The 20337-nt window shown below is 34.9% G+C and overlaps 2 protein-coding genes across 3 annotated transcripts in view; both read left to right on the forward strand.

Moving 5' to 3' along the window:
* LOC100644389 (monocarboxylate transporter 2) overlaps positions 1–6954 on the forward strand; it is a 43495-nt gene extending 36541 nt beyond the window's left edge. For both annotated transcript variants that reach the window (XM_020863268.2, XM_012313012.3), the window contains 7 exons: positions 1295–1480; positions 1782–1929; positions 2109–2385; positions 2564–2807; positions 3437–3574; positions 3684–3971; positions 4451–6954. In XM_020863268.2, coding sequence (XP_020718927.1) covers positions 1295–1480; positions 1782–1929; positions 2109–2385; positions 2564–2807; positions 3437–3574; positions 3684–3971; positions 4451–4833 — 1664 coding nt within the window. In that variant the 3' untranslated portion in view covers positions 4834–6954. The remainder of the gene's footprint in view (positions 1–1294; positions 1481–1781; positions 1930–2108; positions 2386–2563; positions 2808–3436; positions 3575–3683; positions 3972–4450) is intronic.
* A 1240-nt stretch (positions 6955–8194) lies between these two features.
* Positions 8195–18298, forward strand: LOC100644281. The gene is made up of 13 exons (XM_048405857.1): positions 8195–8349; positions 8854–8949; positions 10357–10478; positions 10549–10775; positions 11273–11411; positions 11502–11659; positions 12126–12182; positions 14743–14846; positions 15698–15819; positions 16212–16438; positions 16954–17092; positions 17176–17327; positions 18163–18298. Exons 2-13 carry the CDS (start codon positions 8879–8881, stop codon positions 18262–18264), a joined length of 1620 nt encoding a protein of 539 aa, XP_048261814.1. The 5' UTR covers positions 8195–8349; positions 8854–8878; the 3' UTR covers positions 18265–18298.
* The last annotated feature ends 2039 nt before the right edge of the window (positions 18299–20337 follow it).

Here is a 20337-nt window from a genome sequence, read left to right on the forward strand (position 1 = left end):
GGAATCGAACGTCAAGGGGCGAAACTCGAGTCTGTAACGGCATACGAACCGCATAAATCGTATATTGAACGGTGCAAATGAAGCTTGAGAGAATTTGAATATCAATGGATGATGAGGCGCGTGAAGCGTTTGATCCTAGTGTTTGATCAATTGAGTCAATATCACTTTGTTTTTCTTCGTATTTGTATATACAGGAAATTATCGAGGTAAGTATGATTCATAATTATTCGTACGATACATCTCTTATAATATTTTATACGCTTTATATAATATTTTATATACTTTCATATTTTATGAAGTATCAAGTTTCTAATAAATTGGGTCTGACCTCATATAATACTCTTATAATATTTTATGCACTTTATATAATATTTTATATACTTTCATATTTTATGAAGTATCAAGTTTCTAATAAATTGGGTCTGTTGCTTCAGTAGCTGTTTTTCGTGAAATATCAGATTAATATCTACTTATTGATATCTCAATCACTAACTGCTCTCATCAATCAAAAGAAGACAGTTCCTTTAAGAAAATCTGTCGATCAATATGAAAGAGGGATAGATCTAAAAGGTGCAAGCGTTATCCATTAATATGCAGTAATGGAAGAGAATCATTTTATATACATATATATAGCTTGAAAAAGTAATAGCTTCATTTAAGATATAAAAGCAGAATTATGCAATGAGAAAAATATAATAGGCTATAAACGTCGCATAAGGAAAGAACAATAAAATGGCAAAATGTATACTAGGCGAAATGAAGACAAGCGTTATTTAAGCCGGAACCATCTGTAATATAAAAACTCATTATTATTTTCAAAGTTCCATTATTGAGAAATTCTAGTTTGTAGAAAATATCGTAGACTTTTAAAAACTACGTAACTATTTCAATTCTATGAATCAGAAACAAAAGTTTAGCCTGATGTAAAATTTGATCCAAATAAAATACAAAATATTTCTCAAAAATATATAACTATGTATATCACTAACTAAAGCATTATTTTCATCAAAAATACTAAAAAATTCGCGTTTAAATTCATACTCGTAATAAATGAAAAGTTTATATAATAGATCCCAGTTTTTGTAAAGCTATTTTATCTGTTTCAAACTCCGAAACATTTCTATTATGCGACCATAAAGTTACTAAAAGAAGAACATGTATAGAGATACAGCTATTTAATGAACTTGCACGGTGTTACGTATATTACATAACGTCTTTTTATTGAGAACAATATAAGCCAAACAATGATGTTCAACGATCAAAAAGCAATTAAGAAAGTTTTATCTTCTTATAGGGTGGCTGGGAGCAATGTCTACGGGAGTGGCTTTACTAGTTTCACCCGTAACAATAGCGTTCTGTCGGAGGAAAAGTACAAGACTCACCGCGGTTTTGGGTGGCCTCGTTACAGCACTCGGTTGCCTTTTCACTTCTTTTGCCTCGCAGTTCCACCAGTTGTTCTTCAGCTACGGTACAGTTGTCGGTGAGTCACTGCAAAAATACAAAGAATTCCTCTACTGCTGTTTTTTTCATAGAAGCAAGAAAAATGACAGAACTTATATAATATAACGATTCTTCTTCATCGATTAAACATCATCCATCTTTCTTCTTAAGCAATTCTAACTCGACTTTTATAAGTTTTCGTACATCACTTTTACCCTCAACAGTTTCAACACAAACGATTCCCTTGAATAATTCCTTAGATAAAACTTCACTTTGGGAAGAAATATCGAGGGATCGAGATAATGGCAAGTTCATGGACTGTGTTTAATTACTTTACGCAGGTATAGGGGTTGGCATGACGAGGGACTGTAGCACGCTGATGGTGGCGCAATATTTTAAAAGGAGAAGAGAACTGGTTGAGATTTTCATCGTATCCGGAAGTGGCCTTGGTATCGCTGTAATGTCGGCTTTCATAAAGGGAATGATTAGGTAACAAAAGAGATATTCTTATCTGAGCTATTACACAAAGCTCTAATTCATATTCATTGATATTTGTTAAGTCAAACGTGATGTAACATAAAAATACTTGATTAAAAATGAGAAAAGAGAAAAAATTTCCTAAATTAAAAAGAAGCAAAATTATAAAAAATCTTATGTTCTGATTTTAGCAAAATTGGTTGGCGCTTAGGACTTCAGGCAGTGACGGGTGTCGTTTTTTTGACATTCATTCTGGGTACCTTTTATCGAAGTGCATCCCTGTATCATCCACAACGTAGAGCCATTTTACATTTGAAAAATCAAAAACGTAAAATTAAAGATAAAAACAAGACAGACGACGGACCACCGTTCTTTGACTTCAGTACGCTGAAGAGCAAAACAGTAAGAATATTGTTGGTGTCCACTGGAATATCTGCCTTTGGGATCAACACCCCGATATTTTACTTGGTAAAATGCGTAATAAATTTCTTTAAATAATTAAATGCTATATGTTTGAAATATTTAAATGCTATATGTTTGGAATATTTTAAAGTGCAAAATTGATAGAATGCATATAATATGCAATAGAATTATAAATATTCACAGCAAAGTGCTTTGGTCGTTTAAATATTTTATTTCATTGTAGGCACATCAGGCCGAGGAAGAAGGTCTTGGTGACACGGTGATCCTACTTCAGGCTTACCTCGGTTTGGCCTGGACCCTCGGCTGTGTCGCCTTTGGCCTTTTAGTCGTGCATCACAGCGTCGAATGCAGGATAGCGCGTCAGTATCTTACGCAAGCGGCGATATTTGTATGCGGATTGTGCATTTTGGCCCTCACTGCCGTTCAAGGAAATTATCATGGATATGTGCTTTTCGCCTGGATTTACGGTACAGTATCCTCGCCTGTAAACGTGCGTGAATACTTCAGAAAAACTCCTTTCAGGATATACATCTAATTCCTTCCTAAATTCTCGACTCTTTTGAATTATCTATAACTATATATATAATACATTATATAATAAATATTAAATAATAAACTATATATATATAGTAATAAACTATAATATATAGTTATAAGGTATAATAATAAACTATAATACCTATATATAACTATAATACCTATAATATAGGTATAATAATAAACTATATATATATATATATATAGTTTACTATTATTTATTATTATTATTATTATTATTATTATATATAATATTTTTTTCATTTCATCTCTTTTCTTTTTCATTAATGTATTTTTCTTGATTTATTCTTCTACAAAGAATGTTTCATTGCAGATAGAGCTTTGCTCATATAAGATGAAATAAAATAGGTAAAGGTATGTTGAATAATGACAGTGACCTCGTTCAAAAAGGTTCTCAAAAACTCTTCCTTTCTTAACTTTGACTTTGATTAACTCACTAACGACTCACATTCGTCCCCAAATTCGAATTTTACCACTTCTTTGTTATAAATTCAAGTTAATTCCGGTTTTAATTAAGATGAAACACTGAATTTTGCAGGCATCTTCTGTGGTGGTTACCACTACAGTCTCAAAATGTACACCTATGAGAGAGTCAGAGCAAGAAATTTCGCAAGAACGTGGGGTTTCGTGCAATGTTCCCAAGCTATACCAATAGCAATTGGAGTTCCAATTTCAGGTAAAAGTGAAATATTTAATTTGTTTGAAGAATGTTCTCAATGTTACTACGGTTTCAATGACGCAATATAACATCGATCAAGAAAATGTTAAGAGTATGAGATTTTTAGGATACATGAACATTAACTACGGTGGGAAGGCTGGTTACTACTTCAGCTCGACCTGTGTTCTAGTAGGCAGTTTCACTCTCTTCTTCATAGATCTTCACAGAAGAAATTTATCGAGGCATAAACACATAAGGTCTAACGGAACTAAGCACCTCTGCGTTTCGGATAATTGTCCACAACGCCGAAAATTGTCGTTTAGCCAGGAACCGGACAACGATGGTCCACATGTGGCTGCTGCAGGAGCTGCTGCGGCTGCTCTTGTACTTGGAACTGAGATTGCACCAAATCCAGGTAAATTTATTCACTTACATTATTTTTTATATTAATTCTGATTAACTTTTTTTGCCTTTATAATTAAAATCTTCAACATACAATTTTTAATATCTACTTTAAATCTCTTTTACATATCTTCGGGCCGTAAGCAAACCACAAGAGTTTAGGTTAACCCTTACGTTTCCCTCATTTATTCCTCACATTTCTATCCGTCATAGGATCTCTTCTTCGAATAAAAGAAAAATACACATCAAATTTAAGTATATTGAACACTAAAATCAAATATTTAAGGATATAAAATATAAATTAAGATTGAATATCCTAAAATGAAATAACCCAACTCAAATATAATCCATATTGTTGTGATCACATATAATCCAACTGAAGGTTACGATTCTAAAACCACGAATTTTTATATTATATCTCAAGGGTCAATCAACTCTAGAACATCAAAAAAGTATTAAAACGAAATAGCAAACGATGGAATCTCATTGCAGGCGAATTGATCGACGGCCTTGCCCCGGAGAAGCCAGAATTGACGTGTATCTCCGAGGAGGGAATTGCGGACATGGATCTTCCTGACAACATGCTCGAGGACCTTGATTACATCGGAGACTGTATAACCTCGTGCAACAAGGTCGAGAATTATCTAATGCTGTCAGAATTCGAGAACAATCTGATAGCTGAAATGCCGATTATCACGGATCGTCGAGGCCGAAGGTGGTCCCTGGCTCGTTCAAAGGGTGGTCAATCGAATTTGGATCGATCCCCAGGGAATCAACCGACTAACGAAGAGACCGATTCCAAGCCCAAGTGGCACGTGACGAATGTGCCTCCTGCTAATAGGGTGATCACAGTGATTGACGAGGCAAGCACGTAACTCGATCACCAAAATTCAAGAAGCTGATAATACTCTCTGAGGATGCTTCTGAATGAAATTTTACGACTTTTTCGATGTAAATGAATACTTAAATTGCTTTTTTTTAATTTGTAATGTAATCTTTGTATATATACTGTTTTAATTACGTAAAAGAAATTTTTACTTACATAAGTGAATGTGAATTGGAATTGCAAACACTGAAAATCAGTATTTTACGAATTTTATACAAATTGAATTTTGGAATACTTCATTAATTGCAATAATACAAAAAAGGGATAGATATTATTACATAATTATTGTTATGCGATGTGAATGGAGGTTCGAGAATCAAAAGCACGAATAAAGTTAAAAAAGTTAAAAAAAAAATGAGGGGAATTATCCAAGAGGCCGACATTTCTTGTTATCGCGCTGCCTTCGACCGTCTGTCTCGTTTGTTCCTCTTTGATTTAAGGTACTGTTAGAGATCACATTAACGATAGTTTTGCGAACGAAACAAGTTAATCTGTGTTAAACGTCCCTACGGAGCTGTAGGAAATTCCAGTAAGGGTCACTTAATTCGCGGTGCAATTAAGGACAATAACGTCGGCTTTCGACGAGAGGAACCACGGAAACGTTCCGTCCAGATGGAGATAACCTCGACTCCCGTCGACGTCTTTGTTTAAAGCTTCGTATTAGTTCACTGCCACATGTAGATGTGCGAATCGAACGATCTTCCGTCAATATAACAAAAAAGAAAGACAGGTCACATTCAAACAAACAACTCAAGTTTCCTTATTTTAATGTAATTTTTATTTTGGAAATTGTGAATCATAGAAAATTAAGATCTTCTATTAAAAAATGTTGAAAAATTGAAACTAAAATTTAGAATAATTCTGTTAAACACAAGATCGTTCGATTCATGTCGATGTAAAAGTTGTGTCCCAGAGTCTTTTTCGAAGGAATCTGCTTGCACGTAGGCAATGCTAGCTAAAGATATTGAAACTAGTCCAAAACGAAATTCGTATGCAGCGATAAATGGTATAATATAACGATACGAATAAATATGTAGCCAGGTACAAGAGTTTATGGTCGTACCGTTGTATCGTTCGAGGCATTTTAAGAGAATATTCATGCGTGCAGCGTTTCTCTTTCTGTGATCGAGCGAACCGCGATCGGTACAAACGCAAAGAGATAACAACACTATTTATTTATCAAACTATTTATATTAGAACCATACATACGCATGTTATGTACATATATATACATACTTATATACGTGATAATAAGCGTATCCACATACGTGTGGTATTATAACGTAGATTACAGTTAAGGAGCCCCGAAATAGTTGATTAAGGACAATTTGAAGCCAACAGTATATCAAGGATTTGTACAGAGAAATCAAACTGGTATTACAATTGTAATATCTTGTGCGATCGAGCGAAAAACACTATAATTTTATTTAAAGAACCCATCAAATTAATTCATTAAGGATCAACGTTGCGTTGATACAACATTCCATTTGCAACTTTTTTCAGTCAATTCACGTCAGCATATTCTATTTCAAGAAAGTTTTAAATATTTTTTTCATCTTTATTTCTTCCTCAATTTAGATTCTAAAGTTTTTATAGTACAATAGTAAACTGCACATTTTTTAAATTATGTAAATTTTGTATGCATTACAAATTTTTTCTTTAATTTGTATAATTAATTCCTATATATATCGAGAATTATTTTTTCTAATTCGTAAAGTATCTATTATCCGAATAATATTGCGTTTTGCAATTTTCACATATTATTTCATTGCTTGATCCTTAACGAGTTAAAAATATCATTAAACAAATAGCCTGATGAATATCTAATACAATAATGAGAACCAGCCGGAGAGTATTTTTAATGAAACATTATTTTAATGACTCGACACCTGCCTATGTGATGTCGCGTTTAAGTTACGTTTATCATATTATTGTTATCACGATGATAATGCAAGGCTACTAGTCTAACGTGTTGTATAAGCGACGCAAAGAACAATAATTTACGAAGTACTATTTATTACACGCTGCAGCAAAAGAAACAACACCCAATAAACTGCCTATATTGTAATATTGTAACGTTGTTAATACAGAAACGTGATTTTATCAAGTACCTCGTTGTGTTTGTCTTTCTTTATTACAAATTTATTCCCAACATAAAAATAACAATAAATGAGAAAACAGTGAAATACTCAAAGTAACAAAAAATTAAAAAATATAGTGCGAATGTAAAGCGATTCTGCCAATATTTTCCTTCGTTAACCTACTTTATGCATACAAGTCTCTCTGCAATTAACTTCTTAAAGCTGAGATAACATTATATATAGTTTGACTTGCAATTTTCTTCGAGATACGAAATGTAGCTTCCTTATTCTTCAAACTTTTAAACATATAATCAATTATTAAAAAATAATTTTCTCCGATTAAATAGCTTGAAAAATAGAACGTTCATTTAGGAAGAAATAAAAGCATTTCACTTATTCAACGAGAAGAAATCATGGCGGAATTTTTTTCCAATTACGACTAGAAAGCTGTGTGGAAGGAAATCAATTATGCAATTGGAACAGTATCCCCAAATGTTCCATTACGACATCGGTGTACGTAAGGCCGATAATGCGGCGTTAATTACGAATTCTTGGTAGCCGACAGTTGAACATTTGTTACGTGCATTGGCATGCGAGAATTATCGAACGCGCCTCAGCGTGTACCAGCAACGCTTTATCGATAAATTCTAATTCTATTTAGTCACGTTCTGGCCATGCTAAATGTAAGCTTCGTTGACTAACAAACCTACAAATCATATTTAAAAAAAATTCTTCTATTTATCTAATTACCTCTGCATCATTATCTATCTTCAAAAACACACTTTGAGATTCGGATCTCTAAAATTACATACGCCAGTCGAATAAAATATGGAAATTATACAGTTTTCAACATAGTTTTGGCGACAGTATTGATGATGCTTTCGACAGGATTAAAGTAATTACGGTATTAAAGTATTAATATTATAGAACTTCCAGAAAAAAGAACCCATGAAACAAAATAATGAATTAAATAAATTAGTGACTTAAGCAAATTCGAGTTCCAGTTTCTTAATATAGAATCAAGACAAATCAATTCAATATAGAGTATGTTCATAGAATTATGTTGAATATAGAATATATTTATATTTGAACTAAAATTAGATGAGTTTGTAACTTAAAGATTGGAGAATTTGTTATACTTGTTACAATTTAGGGGATTTCAAGTGACTGTCCTCGAGAAGGAAATCGATTTGTATGAAAATGAGACAGACTTGATCGAGAATGGAATCAGACGGTGCGTTAATTGCTATGCAATGTAATCGTGTGCGTTAATCGGTGATCGCCAGGTTGCGTAGAACAAGAGGTACGCTAACAGCGCTGATGAGCAGTCGCTCTAAGGCGTCCCATGAAGGTACCCCCTTGGCGTAGTTGCAGCTGTCTCATCTAGTAAAAAATAATCTCAGAAACCCAATTATATCGTCGAGGTAAGGAATTACGCTTCTGTGGAAAAGATACATTTAAGTGCGATTTACTTGGAATGAGCAAAATTTTACTTTTCATTTTAGTTTTCTACCAGGCAACTAATTCGAAAATAATGGCATTCTAACTAGCATTTCTTTATCGTAATATTTAGTCATTATTTTAAGTTATCTTTAAAGCCTCTTATCTTCAATTTCAATTATAAATTGGTGAAATGAAAATTTTTCGATGGCTCTGCAGTAAATGCTTTAAACAAACTTGAACTTTAAAATTGAAGTAACATATATTGTATCACAAAAATTTTACTGTACTATGCTTCTTAGTTTAAGATTTTTATTCCGATTAGTGAATCATAATTAAGATTTTGATCTTTCATTTGCACTTCATTTACTAAGTGATCTAATTGTGCCGTTATTGGTATATTAGTCGATGAAACTATATTCGTTTATGAAACTCAAGGTATCTGCAATGTGATAGTGCAGTTTGGTAAAAGACACGATATTTTTCAGCGGTTCGGAACGAACGAGTGCGAGGATGTCCTACAGAAAGTTGCACGTTCTTCCACTAAGTCTCTTTATCCTGATTCCGGTAACGTTTCTAATTACGTAAGTCTACCAAGAAAAAATGAGCTTCAACGGAGAAAACTGAATTCTTGGTTAAATGATCATATTTCCTTCATCTCCAATTGCATTAAACTTTACTTTCAATTCATATTACAATTTAAATATAATCAAATTTTTATTATGATTAAATTAATTGTCAAAAATTACACATCACCAGTACAATATTTTCTTACAAAAATGTTGCTTATTTTTAATCTCATAGTTTAAATCTGTTGCTGTCGTTCAATTTTTTGTATTCCAATTTTACTTTAGTTTCCATTAAGGAAACCACTTACGATATTTTAAGGAAATTTTTGGCATAGAATTGAAAGCAAAAACCGTATCATAATATTCCAATAACGATTTTTTAATATTTTCTTCAAATTTGAGGAATTTCTCGGCAATGGAAAAAGACGATTCGAACGAAAATGACTCAAAGGATGCAACAAGACAAGGCTCAGTGATTAGAAATATGGATTCACATTAACACAATGATTGCCAATTCATAGTAAAAATAAAGCCGTAATCAGAACGAGTAAAACTAATGCTCACTAACTAGTTTTGCGGCCGATCAAGGCCACGGTATCAGAAACAACGACAGCCGCGCATTCTGTATCTGACAGCATGATGTAAATCGCGATTAGTTTGATTCATTATGCTCCGCTGTGTACACTTCACAGGAATCATTGTTCTGTAAATAAAGCCACATTCAATCGTCAATGTGCCATTGAATGGATTTGCAACATCGAAAGCCAGCATACTTGTTGAAAGTGCTTCTTTCATTAGGGAAAAATTCTAGCGAAACTTAAACTTATCGTAATTTATTACTGAATTTAACTTTCAAACGTGATTATATTTTTCTATTAGTATTTGGCCATAACTGATTATTAATTATTAAGCTATTCAATTTAGAGAAGAAAATTCGCTTCATTTCAGTTGAGCATATATAGTTTTCCGCAAAAGTTGTCGTGGATCTTATGACAAAGTCATTCTAATTTAAAGCAAGCATATGTAATATATTTATTTCCTAACCAGTTTTTAGTCATCTTAGTAGAAAATGCACCAACTTCAGTATGAAATTTTCTAAGAGTTTATTTTAATAAAATTGATCTTTGTGTAAAATGTACGAAGATTTTTGCAGGTTACTGTATTATTTTAAAAAAAGCTTCTTACATTGCATTTTCTTACTTATTACATTTCTGAATCTAAATTATTCAATATTATTTTCTTTGTGCATTACTTATTCTTTGTGCATCATGTTATCGATAAATCTAAAGGCTACATCTACAATTTATATCTACAATTTACGTAATAAATGAACTATAATCAAAGTTTAACTAATCCCCTTTTCTAAATCAACACTCTACATGTAAGATACGAGCATCCATTTTCAAAGTAATTGCATTTCAGATACACTATGTCGGTGCAATGGGACCACGTAGTACCAGGATTTCCGTACATATCGGAAACAGGCACCTTGTCTCCGGAATCGTGTATATTTGCCCAATTCCTTAATATAGCTGCATTACTCCGTAAATATCAACTAGTTTTACGTTTAAACGTATATCTACCGCGGTTAATGATACTGCACATATATTTTAGTCGCCTGTTGCGTATACATTAGACATCGACAAGTTTCCCAATGGCAATTCGAAAGGGGCAACGATCTCGTTAGTAAGAAAATCGTTGTTGTGACGGCATGGTGCGGCATTCTAGGTTGCTTTGGACTCGATATTCTGGCGAATTTTCAAGAAGCCCGTGTTGTCGCGGCTCATATGATCGGAGCAATGACTTGTTTCACGGCTGGAACCATTTACTTTTGTCTGCAGGTACGGTGGATTCCTGATAAATGGATAAGAGAAATAAATTTGGAAAGGGAGTTTTTATTGTCAGCAATAGTACGTATCACTTGTTTCACACAGATATATTCTGGAAATTTACTCCTGCGTAACATAGCATAATGAAACAAAATAGTTTTGAAATATGACTATCCGCTTCTTTCTCGTAAAGATAAGAAAAAACAATTTTTCCGAGGGAGATGCACACAAAATTTTACGCTAATCAGTTAAGTAGGGTTTAAAAAAATATAGATTTAAGAAAAATGTATTTGAATATCTTTTCATGTGTCGTCGAAGAGCTATAACATCGTTGTCTTTAGAACCTCAAACAAAGAGTTGTACACATGTATTCTTAAGACTATACTCTTTAATCTAAAAAATGTTGAGAAGGTGTACCTTCTCGAAGATCTAAAATAAACTATCTCCTTAAATTTCGTACACAAGAAAAAGGATAATATATATATTTGTTACATATATAATGCTTTCAGACATATTTAAGTCACAAAATGGTACCAGCAGTGAATGGCAGAATTGTAGTATACATTCGTGCAGCACTTTCGGTGTTGACGCTAATTTTGACAATTACCACGATCCTACCTGGCTACATTTCAATGTTAGAATTTGAAGGTGACATTATTTCTCCGCTTGCCTTATTTGAGATATGATAATAAGCGGGCAGACAATAATATGTGATAATGAGGTTTCTGTGAATTGCAGGCGATGATTACAAGAAATGGCTGCCAACCGACGGTGGCTGGGCCTGGCATGTCACTAGTGCCATTTCCGAGTGGGTTCTAGCCATTGTTTATTGCGTTTTCTTGCTAACGTTCGTGCCAGAATTTCGATTAATCAATTTCGAGGATCCTGTGGTTACGGTACTTTTTTCTTATAACATTATATTTATTAATACACTGTGGCTCGCGAAATCAAAAAAATTAGTATTTGTACTAAAATGATCTTATTAAATATTATAGCCTGTTAATATAGCGAATAGTTAATTGTTCTAATACTTCGATGATCTCTGAGAAATGTATATTTGCAATAAATACCTCGCGATACTTGTTTCATTATAGTGCTAACAAAATTTTAATAAGTTCTCGGTAGTAAGTGTTCGAATATTTTCGCGAGCCATTGTAAATACAAGTATTTATCATATGATAGATACAAGCGATTAATATTGCACGTTGAATCATAATTTACAATGTCATGCTTCCTCTTCGTGTTCAAAGTTCCCAAACAGTTATACCATAATCATAATTCAATCAATCTTATCGGAGCCAGAGTTCAATCAAAACAGCGTTAAAATAATATCGCAATGACTTCCAAATCTTTTGTTTTCAGTTGATATATCTAGACAAGGATCAAGATTTGAAATTACCACACAAGCTAAATCCACAAGTTCAAGAATCTTAAAACTGCTCGAATATTCAAGCATTAAATTATGTTCCTTCTAACGTATGCATTTGAAAATAATTTCTAGTAACATTACTTTTAATTGCTTCTTCGATTCAACCCTCTATAACACCATATAACTTGAAAGTTATATACATTTTAGAAATTTTATTTTCTGCTTATTACTAGAACATTACACATGTTTATGTAAATTCATATTTTTATCAACACAACTAAAGGAGGGAAATCTGAATATGATTTTTTTTCACTCTTTAAACATTAAATACTTTAGTTTGTATATTTTTGTATAATTATATCACATATCACATTTTTATTTTATAAATCGAAAAAAATCTGATTATAGAGGGTTAATACCACGTTTAACGTTTACAAAATTCTTTAAATTATTCGTGTGAGTATCTTCCATTTCTTTTTGTTTTCATTCAACAGTTTGCTCGATTATCACTGCAGCTGATCGCGTTATCTCGATTCACACCTCAATTACTGATAGATGCCGACGTTTCGTTGTTCTTGCGATCGATAAAACCCATCACGTGAAATAAGTAATCCCCGATGAAGTTGATCGAACAAATATTCAAATGTCTCCACAGAAGAAGGCGCGAATCAATTTTGAAACCCGCAAACACGGTCATCATCTACCAGCATTAAAGCGAAATTTGCTGTTTGAACGTTCGTACTACAAATTGCTCTCCGTGGACGTACGTGATTTATCTTTCTCTCTATTCACTCAATCGAAGTTACTTCGAATAATGCGGAAATTTTGCACGAATCTTACCCTGAAGTATTACCCGCGATCAAATTTGGATGTCGACTGGCACTCATCACGTTGTCAATTGTCAGTCAATACCTGCGACTTCCTAACCAAATTAAAAAATCCTCGTCCAGCGAATCAATGAAGAAATAGATTTCCAATTCATCGCTTCTCGAATTTAATTTGTAATATGAATGAAATTTTTATCGAAAAATATCGTGTGGTTTGCTTCGAATCGATTTTAATCGCAGAACGAAGCCTGCCGTCCGATCACGCTCGAGGAACGTGTTCAAGGAATCCCGCCTCAATATACGTATTCGGTTTCAATGCGAATATTTTCCGCTCAACGAATTCATAGAAAAGTAGAAAGAATTTGCAGAGTCATAAATTCATTAAAAGAAATTCATCCGGACGATCGTAAAACGAAAAGTAAAGTATACCGGTATTGATAAGCGTTACGCCTACATGTATGTACGTATTATCGCAACACGTTCGCGGGTAGTATTAGGACAAACATTTCTTGGAGAACGTCTGTCAGTAACGACGACGGCGCGGCATCAGTCTCGTGGCGCAGCTGCTGAGAGCGCCGTTCTCGCTCGCACAACATCGATCGCGCACAGTCGGCCATAACCTCTGTGATTCTGCTCGCTCTTCACCCTGGCCTCTCAAACAAAAGTTCGAAAATCGCGTAACTACGAGAGAACCGAAAGAAAAGGAAACCAAGTGGAATATCGTACTTCGCTCTTCGTACATCGTCAACGACATAGTGTAAAGAGTGTTAGATGTTGTTGGGTGCTATTGGATAAGAAGACCTTCAACCGTGTGCAGCCCCTTCGAAAGAGTTTCTAGTTTCAGTACAACGAGACAGTTTGTGGAAGGAACGTCGGTGTTCAAGAGACAACGAAAACGTCAAAGGTACTAGCGACTTTTTTCATGTCCATATGAGTTGGAAGAATCGACTGTTTTCGAGCGTCGTTGCTATGTAAGATTTCCAATTGCTTCGTTGCAAGGGTTCCCTTTCCTCTGTCCCTAGACAACGCCCGCGTGAGAACGCACACGTCGAGAACGGCACCTCGTGCAGGCGTTTCCAGTTGTGTCATTCTCTATTGTCGGCGAATACTTGCGGCGACCGCGACGTGTGCCACGGACACTTGCTGTAGTTTTTCTGGTAAGACACCGTGTACGATATTTCTGGCGCGCAGCTTGTGATCTACTTTCAATAGTACGCATGTGGTGTAATATAAAGTATAATGTAATTTATTGTAGTATTTTACTATAGCATTATCATAGTACTATGATATATTATTGTAGCAGTTAAATATAGTCATGAAGTGACTGGCATTGACTCCTTTCGTGCTTTAAATAGAGTTGCAAATATTTACCACTGACAATATGCATATATGTGTAATATATACAACTCGACAGAATTCACATATTTGAAACATTCTAGATCAAAATATAACTAGAATTCATGAAAACAACGACATTGAAAACAATACGAGCACGTTTTATGTTAGGTCGCCACGTGACATATTGTTGTTTTTTAATCAAAGGTACGTCGAAGAAGAACGTTAATGGAAATCGAATTGCAGTGCGGTTGCAGCTCCATGCATTCTAGCGACTGATTCCCGTGGGGAGGAAGTAGAATAAGAGGTCCAGCCTCTTGGAACAGACGAGCATGAGTGCTCGTACCTTGTGGACGCGTGCAACGACGCGTGTGTCTCCACGATAGCGGCGTCTTCCGCGGGCGTCATCATCTGACGTCATTGGTTCCGGCGGGAAAGCCGACGATAGCCACAAACGCACACAGGAAACATGGACAAGGAGGACTTCCTAGTCAACCTCCATTATCTTCCGATTGTCCTGTTCATTTCGTTGCCTTCTGTCTTTATTTTGACGTAAGCAAAATTATTGCTCGATATTATGAAAGAGTTGTTAAACTGGTATTTTCTTTTTTGTTCAAAATAATCCATAGTGTTTATTTTATTTTTCTTTGTTTCGTTAGATTTCGTAGATAAACAAATTTTGTTCATATGCAGTCAGTTTTCTTTAATTTTGATTGGAGATATTGTTTTTATTTACTAAAAAATAATCCATAGTGTTCGTTCTATTTTTAGTTATTTTGAACTTTGTGGACAAAAGAATTCTGCCTGTGTGCAGTCGGTTTTGCTTAATTTAAATTCAACGTTCGAGAGTTTCCTTTTTTTATTTTGGACGCACCATGTGTGATTGAATGCAAAGTACAAAGCATAAAACATTCTCCGTCGGAAATTTGTTTTACAAATTACGCAGATCTGCATAGTACACTGCGAATACTAGTTTGCAGATTCTGAGACACATATAAATAAACATGAAGATAATATTCGATCTTTATTATTGTATATTACAAATATATTCCGATTAACAGGTGACTACATGGACGTCAAACAATTCATAAAATAACACATTTAGTAAACCAAGATAGTAATTAATGTGCCGTGTTTTAATCTTTTAACGTAAGCAAAGATAATTTTACATTAACATATGCTGAGACGACATGCGGTTCCTTAGATTGTTTTGCATCTTGTTGAATATGCAGATAACCTCTTATATTTGTAATTAATATTTATTATGTCTTCTGTTTTACTGTATCTAATCCTTAAGTGCAATGGAATATGTTATGATTTCTTTATTTTCCACAAAGTTTACAGTAAAAAATTTGTAAATAAATATTCCGATAAAAAAGTATGGATTTATTTGTATTTTGCAGTTACATAATAGCAGTTCTATTGGGTCATGTGGAAGCCGAGTTTCCTTACATCTCGGATGCAGCTACCTATGCACCGGAAAGCTGCATATTCGCCCAGTTTATCAACATGATCGCGATGCTCAGTGAGTATCCAATATCAACAAATGTATTTAAATCTTCGATACACTCGGAGGAAGAAAATCGATTGATACCTCGCACACGGTACACTGACCTCCATTCTCGTTCACTGGGAATAAGCGAGAGTTTAGCGGAGCAAAAATAGCATTTGCTTTCGGAGGCGATCGTCGTTAAACTTGGACTCATAAATTTAAAAAGAGATATCTAAACCTATGCAAATAACGAGTGTCTCAGAATCGATGAAAATTGTTTGATGTGAAAATAACTGATAGATATACGTGTTATTTGTATTATTGTCTCTGTGATAGAATAGTCTTAAAAATGATAATTAAGAAATATTGAACGCAACATACTGCAGTATTATATTGATAATTGATATTTTGTTGAATCATTTCAGTGTCCTTCCTCGTCTACATAAGATACTCTCAAGTGAAAGAATGTTCGAATACGTTTAGGTTGCAACATTCTCTACCGAAATGGAATCATTGGGCCTTGATTTTTGGCCTAATATCAACATTTGGCCTCTCGGTGGTCGCAAACTTTCAAGAAACCTCTGTCATAGTGGTACACTTTATTGGCGCTCTTCTATGTTTCGGTGGTGGAACTGCATACTTTTGGACACAGGTACATTAAAAAATTTTATTTCAATAAGAAATTTTTTGCAATCGCAAAATGTATAGATACAGATCCACGAATTAGCTATTTTACCTAATAAAATACAAACATTTAATAATAAAATAATAAATAATATATAGTATAATAGCTATATATAGTATAATATATAGCTATAACAAAACAAAACTGACAGTTTTTCTCTCAAATTATTCTCCAATCTTTATTCTACAAAATTTAATACTCATGAGCTTTCATTCCACATAGTTCAATGAAACGTGACTTTCGAAATTTGTCGTTCTCCTCTCGAAAAGAATCCAACAACTGCCATCCGTCTTGATAAAAATACAAAAATTAAAACTAGCTGAAAGATCGTGGATAAAACACTAATGTCGCCTAATTGGATCGTACTAAATGAAGTCTGATACGTGGCTTGCGTAATTTCCTGGAAAGCTGATTTATTCGCGACATTACATTGTCTTTCGTTGTCTGGCTCTTTCTCATTTTTTCATGCGTTTTGTTCCCAGGCCGTGTGTTCGTTCTACCTGCATCCGCTCGGATGTTCGTTGAAACTGGCACATCTTCGGGCGGCATTGTCCACCTTTTGCACCGTTTGTTTCGTCGTAACTCTCATCACTGGCGTGCTGGCACGCTTGGCCTATAAGGGTTAGTTCGATTGTGTTTCCCCCTTCGTTTAACACGTCTTTCTTTTACATATTAAAACGATGCATCTGTATTTTCGTTTCCAGGTACGAATCCTCGGAAATGGTACAAGGAAGATGGCGGATGGGAATTGCACGTGGCTAGCACTATCACTGAATGGCTGTGCGCTGCGGCATTCTGCGTGTACATTTTGACATTCACCGAAGAATTTCGCGATGTTAAAGTCACTCATCCAAAGGTAGGTAAAGATAATTATCGCAATAATTATTCTAAATGAGTTAAATTATTATATTATTAATTAACATTATTATTATATCATTAATTAAAATTATTATTATATTATTAATTAACATCATAATGATATTTGTAATTTCAAATAATTGATGTGCCATAAAGCATGATACAAGTGCAGTGAAGGAGATTTTATGGCTCAAACTAAGATAAAAACTAAGAATAAGAAAATTGCATTGAAAGCTTTTGCATTGAAAGATTTCAAGAAAACTATATTGTATTCTAACTGCAAATAAATAGTAGAATGCGATAGTCCAGACATACTTTTGTAGGTGACACAATATCGTAGTTTATTTATTATCAGTATCACAAGTGCTACTGACTCCTGATATTAACTATCAGTTTTTATTAAATATGCGATATGACGCGATATAGTAATGTACAACATATTAAATCACATTTTGATCAAAATGATAAACTGAACTATGTTTAGTCTACATCTATTATTGTTGTCATTTATTAGATTCATCGTGTTCATTCATAAATTCTTAAGAGCGAATTAATATGTAAATATTGATATTAACTAAGTCATGTAGATAATATAAAGTAAGTTAGTGAATTTTGTAAAATCAGTTATCACATAAGTACACGTGTACTCGAATGATTTTCAAATGCATTTTTCTCAAAAACGAATTTTCCAACACAGCTTTTTATCTTGGATTTTTGTCTTATTTTATAGAAATATTATATTCACTATTTCAACTCCTCCGTTATTCTATAAATAGTTCTACCCTATTACAGTAAATTTAACATATTTTGTTTATTTATTTTTCTGTATTAAGGTTATATCCACCCTTAACCGTACAAGATTGAGCAACGAAGCGCTGAACGAAAGCCAGAACTCCGCGATGGGTCACAATCGAGATGCAACAACGATCACCTGATCGCTCATAGGCAGAGGCGCCGGTGGTTACGTCAATCTCCTCTCACACTCTCCAGTGAACACTCCATGTCCCGGTTACAGGTACCGTGAATCCCGCGAGGCCCTTTTAGACGAGGTCGCACCACTGATTGCGACTACACCGCCATCCACTTGCGACGTCGAGAGGAGAACCGACGTCCTCTGCCCGGTGCAAATACATGTACACGATCCTACGATATGCGAACGACGAAGACAAACGAGCGAACAGAATGAAGCAGAAAGTAGACAAAAATGGGGTGAAGATCATTCAAGGAATTGGATCGATTTGGATGAAAATATCTTGGATGGTTACATACTCATGGATGATTCCTGTTTAGAGTCTGGTATCGTGCCTGATGAAACACAAGAAATTCCCTACCCAGAAGGAGCAATAGAAGTAAATGACGAGAACGATGACGCTGATAGTCACGATAAAGAGGACTCTTCCATTTACAGCAAGACAAGAGTAGTTTCGAGAAGGCCTCGAGAAGATTTCGATCTAAGTACGACCTATCCTATGGCAAACAGTCACGAGAACGCTTACAAAGAATCTAGCAGTCACACTAGGTATAGCGAGCTATATTCGGAATTGGCCGTTAAGAATTACCTAGATGCTAATCGGGAAGAAGTGACCAATTATTCGGTAGCCAACAGTCATGGTGATCATAGTGTGTCGTCGGAAAACAGAGAACGAAGTTTCAGAGAAAACGCGGAAAGTGATCAGTTAGGTTGGGACATTAGACAGCAGACCAACTATGAGGTAGCCAATAGTCACAGTAACTATAGAGTGTTTTATGATAGTCAAACGCAACCGAGGGAATTGTTACAGACGGCTTGCTGGCCGATCGAATCCTGGAGAGAACATTTAAGCTCTAATAATCGCGTGTTGGAAGATCAGAAGCAGAAATCAGCGAATATTGGACAGATGTGTGATAATGAATCTACTAAAACTAGTCGTTCTGGCGCGAAAAGCGATCCAAGCTCCGAACCAGCTTGTGATATCGAACAGTGTCTTGTACAGATAGAAGAGAGTCTTTTAAATATCGAGCAGAATTTGCTTCACGTGCAAGACCTCGATATACCGGAATTGAGAAACCTATTGTACAAAAGTCCAAGTATCGAGAAGAGTCTTTACGAGGTCCAGGATCTTCTGTACGCAGACGGTATTGTTCCTGTAATAAACAAGAGAAAATCTCTTGGGTCTGAAGACGAAGACGATGATGAAGAGGAAGATGAAGAAGAAGAAGAAGAAGAAGAAGAGGAAGAGGTTTGGGTAGGTCATAGTATAACGATGAAAGACGACAACGAAGACGACGACGCTGGTGCTGGTGCCTTCGACGCCTCCAATGAAGAGTCATCTGACACCACTAATATAGAAGAGAACAATCAATCAGGATCAGTAGATGATCGTTCCAACACCGACTGTATAGACGGTTCTACGATTTTCCGTGAAGAAACCGCCGATCCCAATTGTAACCATGAAAAAGCCATGAACTTCATTCCAAACAGTCTTAACAAAACTTTGCCTCGAAGAATCGTTCTCGAAGGAGCCAAGGAGAATATCAGACTCTGTTCGTCAGAACCCGAAGAACCGATAACAATCGACTACAATCTGAACACCACATGTGCTGAGAAGAAACTATTCTGCCGCGACAAGTGTCACAGTAGGACAAATTCTCTGGATGAAAATTCGACGTTTTCGAATTTGGATTCTACCGACAAACGTGATACTGGTAAAAGCTCTTTGCAAAATTTGCTATTCGAATCGACGAATGGGAATTTTCCGGATCTTACCGGGAAAGCGAGGTCGGAGGAAATGTTGCAAACACCGCAAAATAAATCTATTATGACAAATAAGAAGAGATTGAACGAGAAACGTTGGACTATCATGGACGCGAAAACGGAAGATTTTCGCAGGAAACTCGAATCTATTTCTTCTAATCGATGTTTCGCTATGTCGAACGTAAATGAGCAGAAAAGGGCAAAGATTTCGAAAGAAATTACGGTAAATACGCCGCGTCCACGAGAAAAATCACCAAATAGAACGAAGCGTAGC

This window comes from Bombus terrestris, chromosome 1, assembly GCF_910591885.1.
Source record: "Bombus terrestris chromosome 1, iyBomTerr1.2, whole genome shotgun sequence".
Classification (NCBI taxonomy): Eukaryota; Metazoa; Arthropoda; class Insecta; order Hymenoptera; family Apidae; genus Bombus; species Bombus terrestris.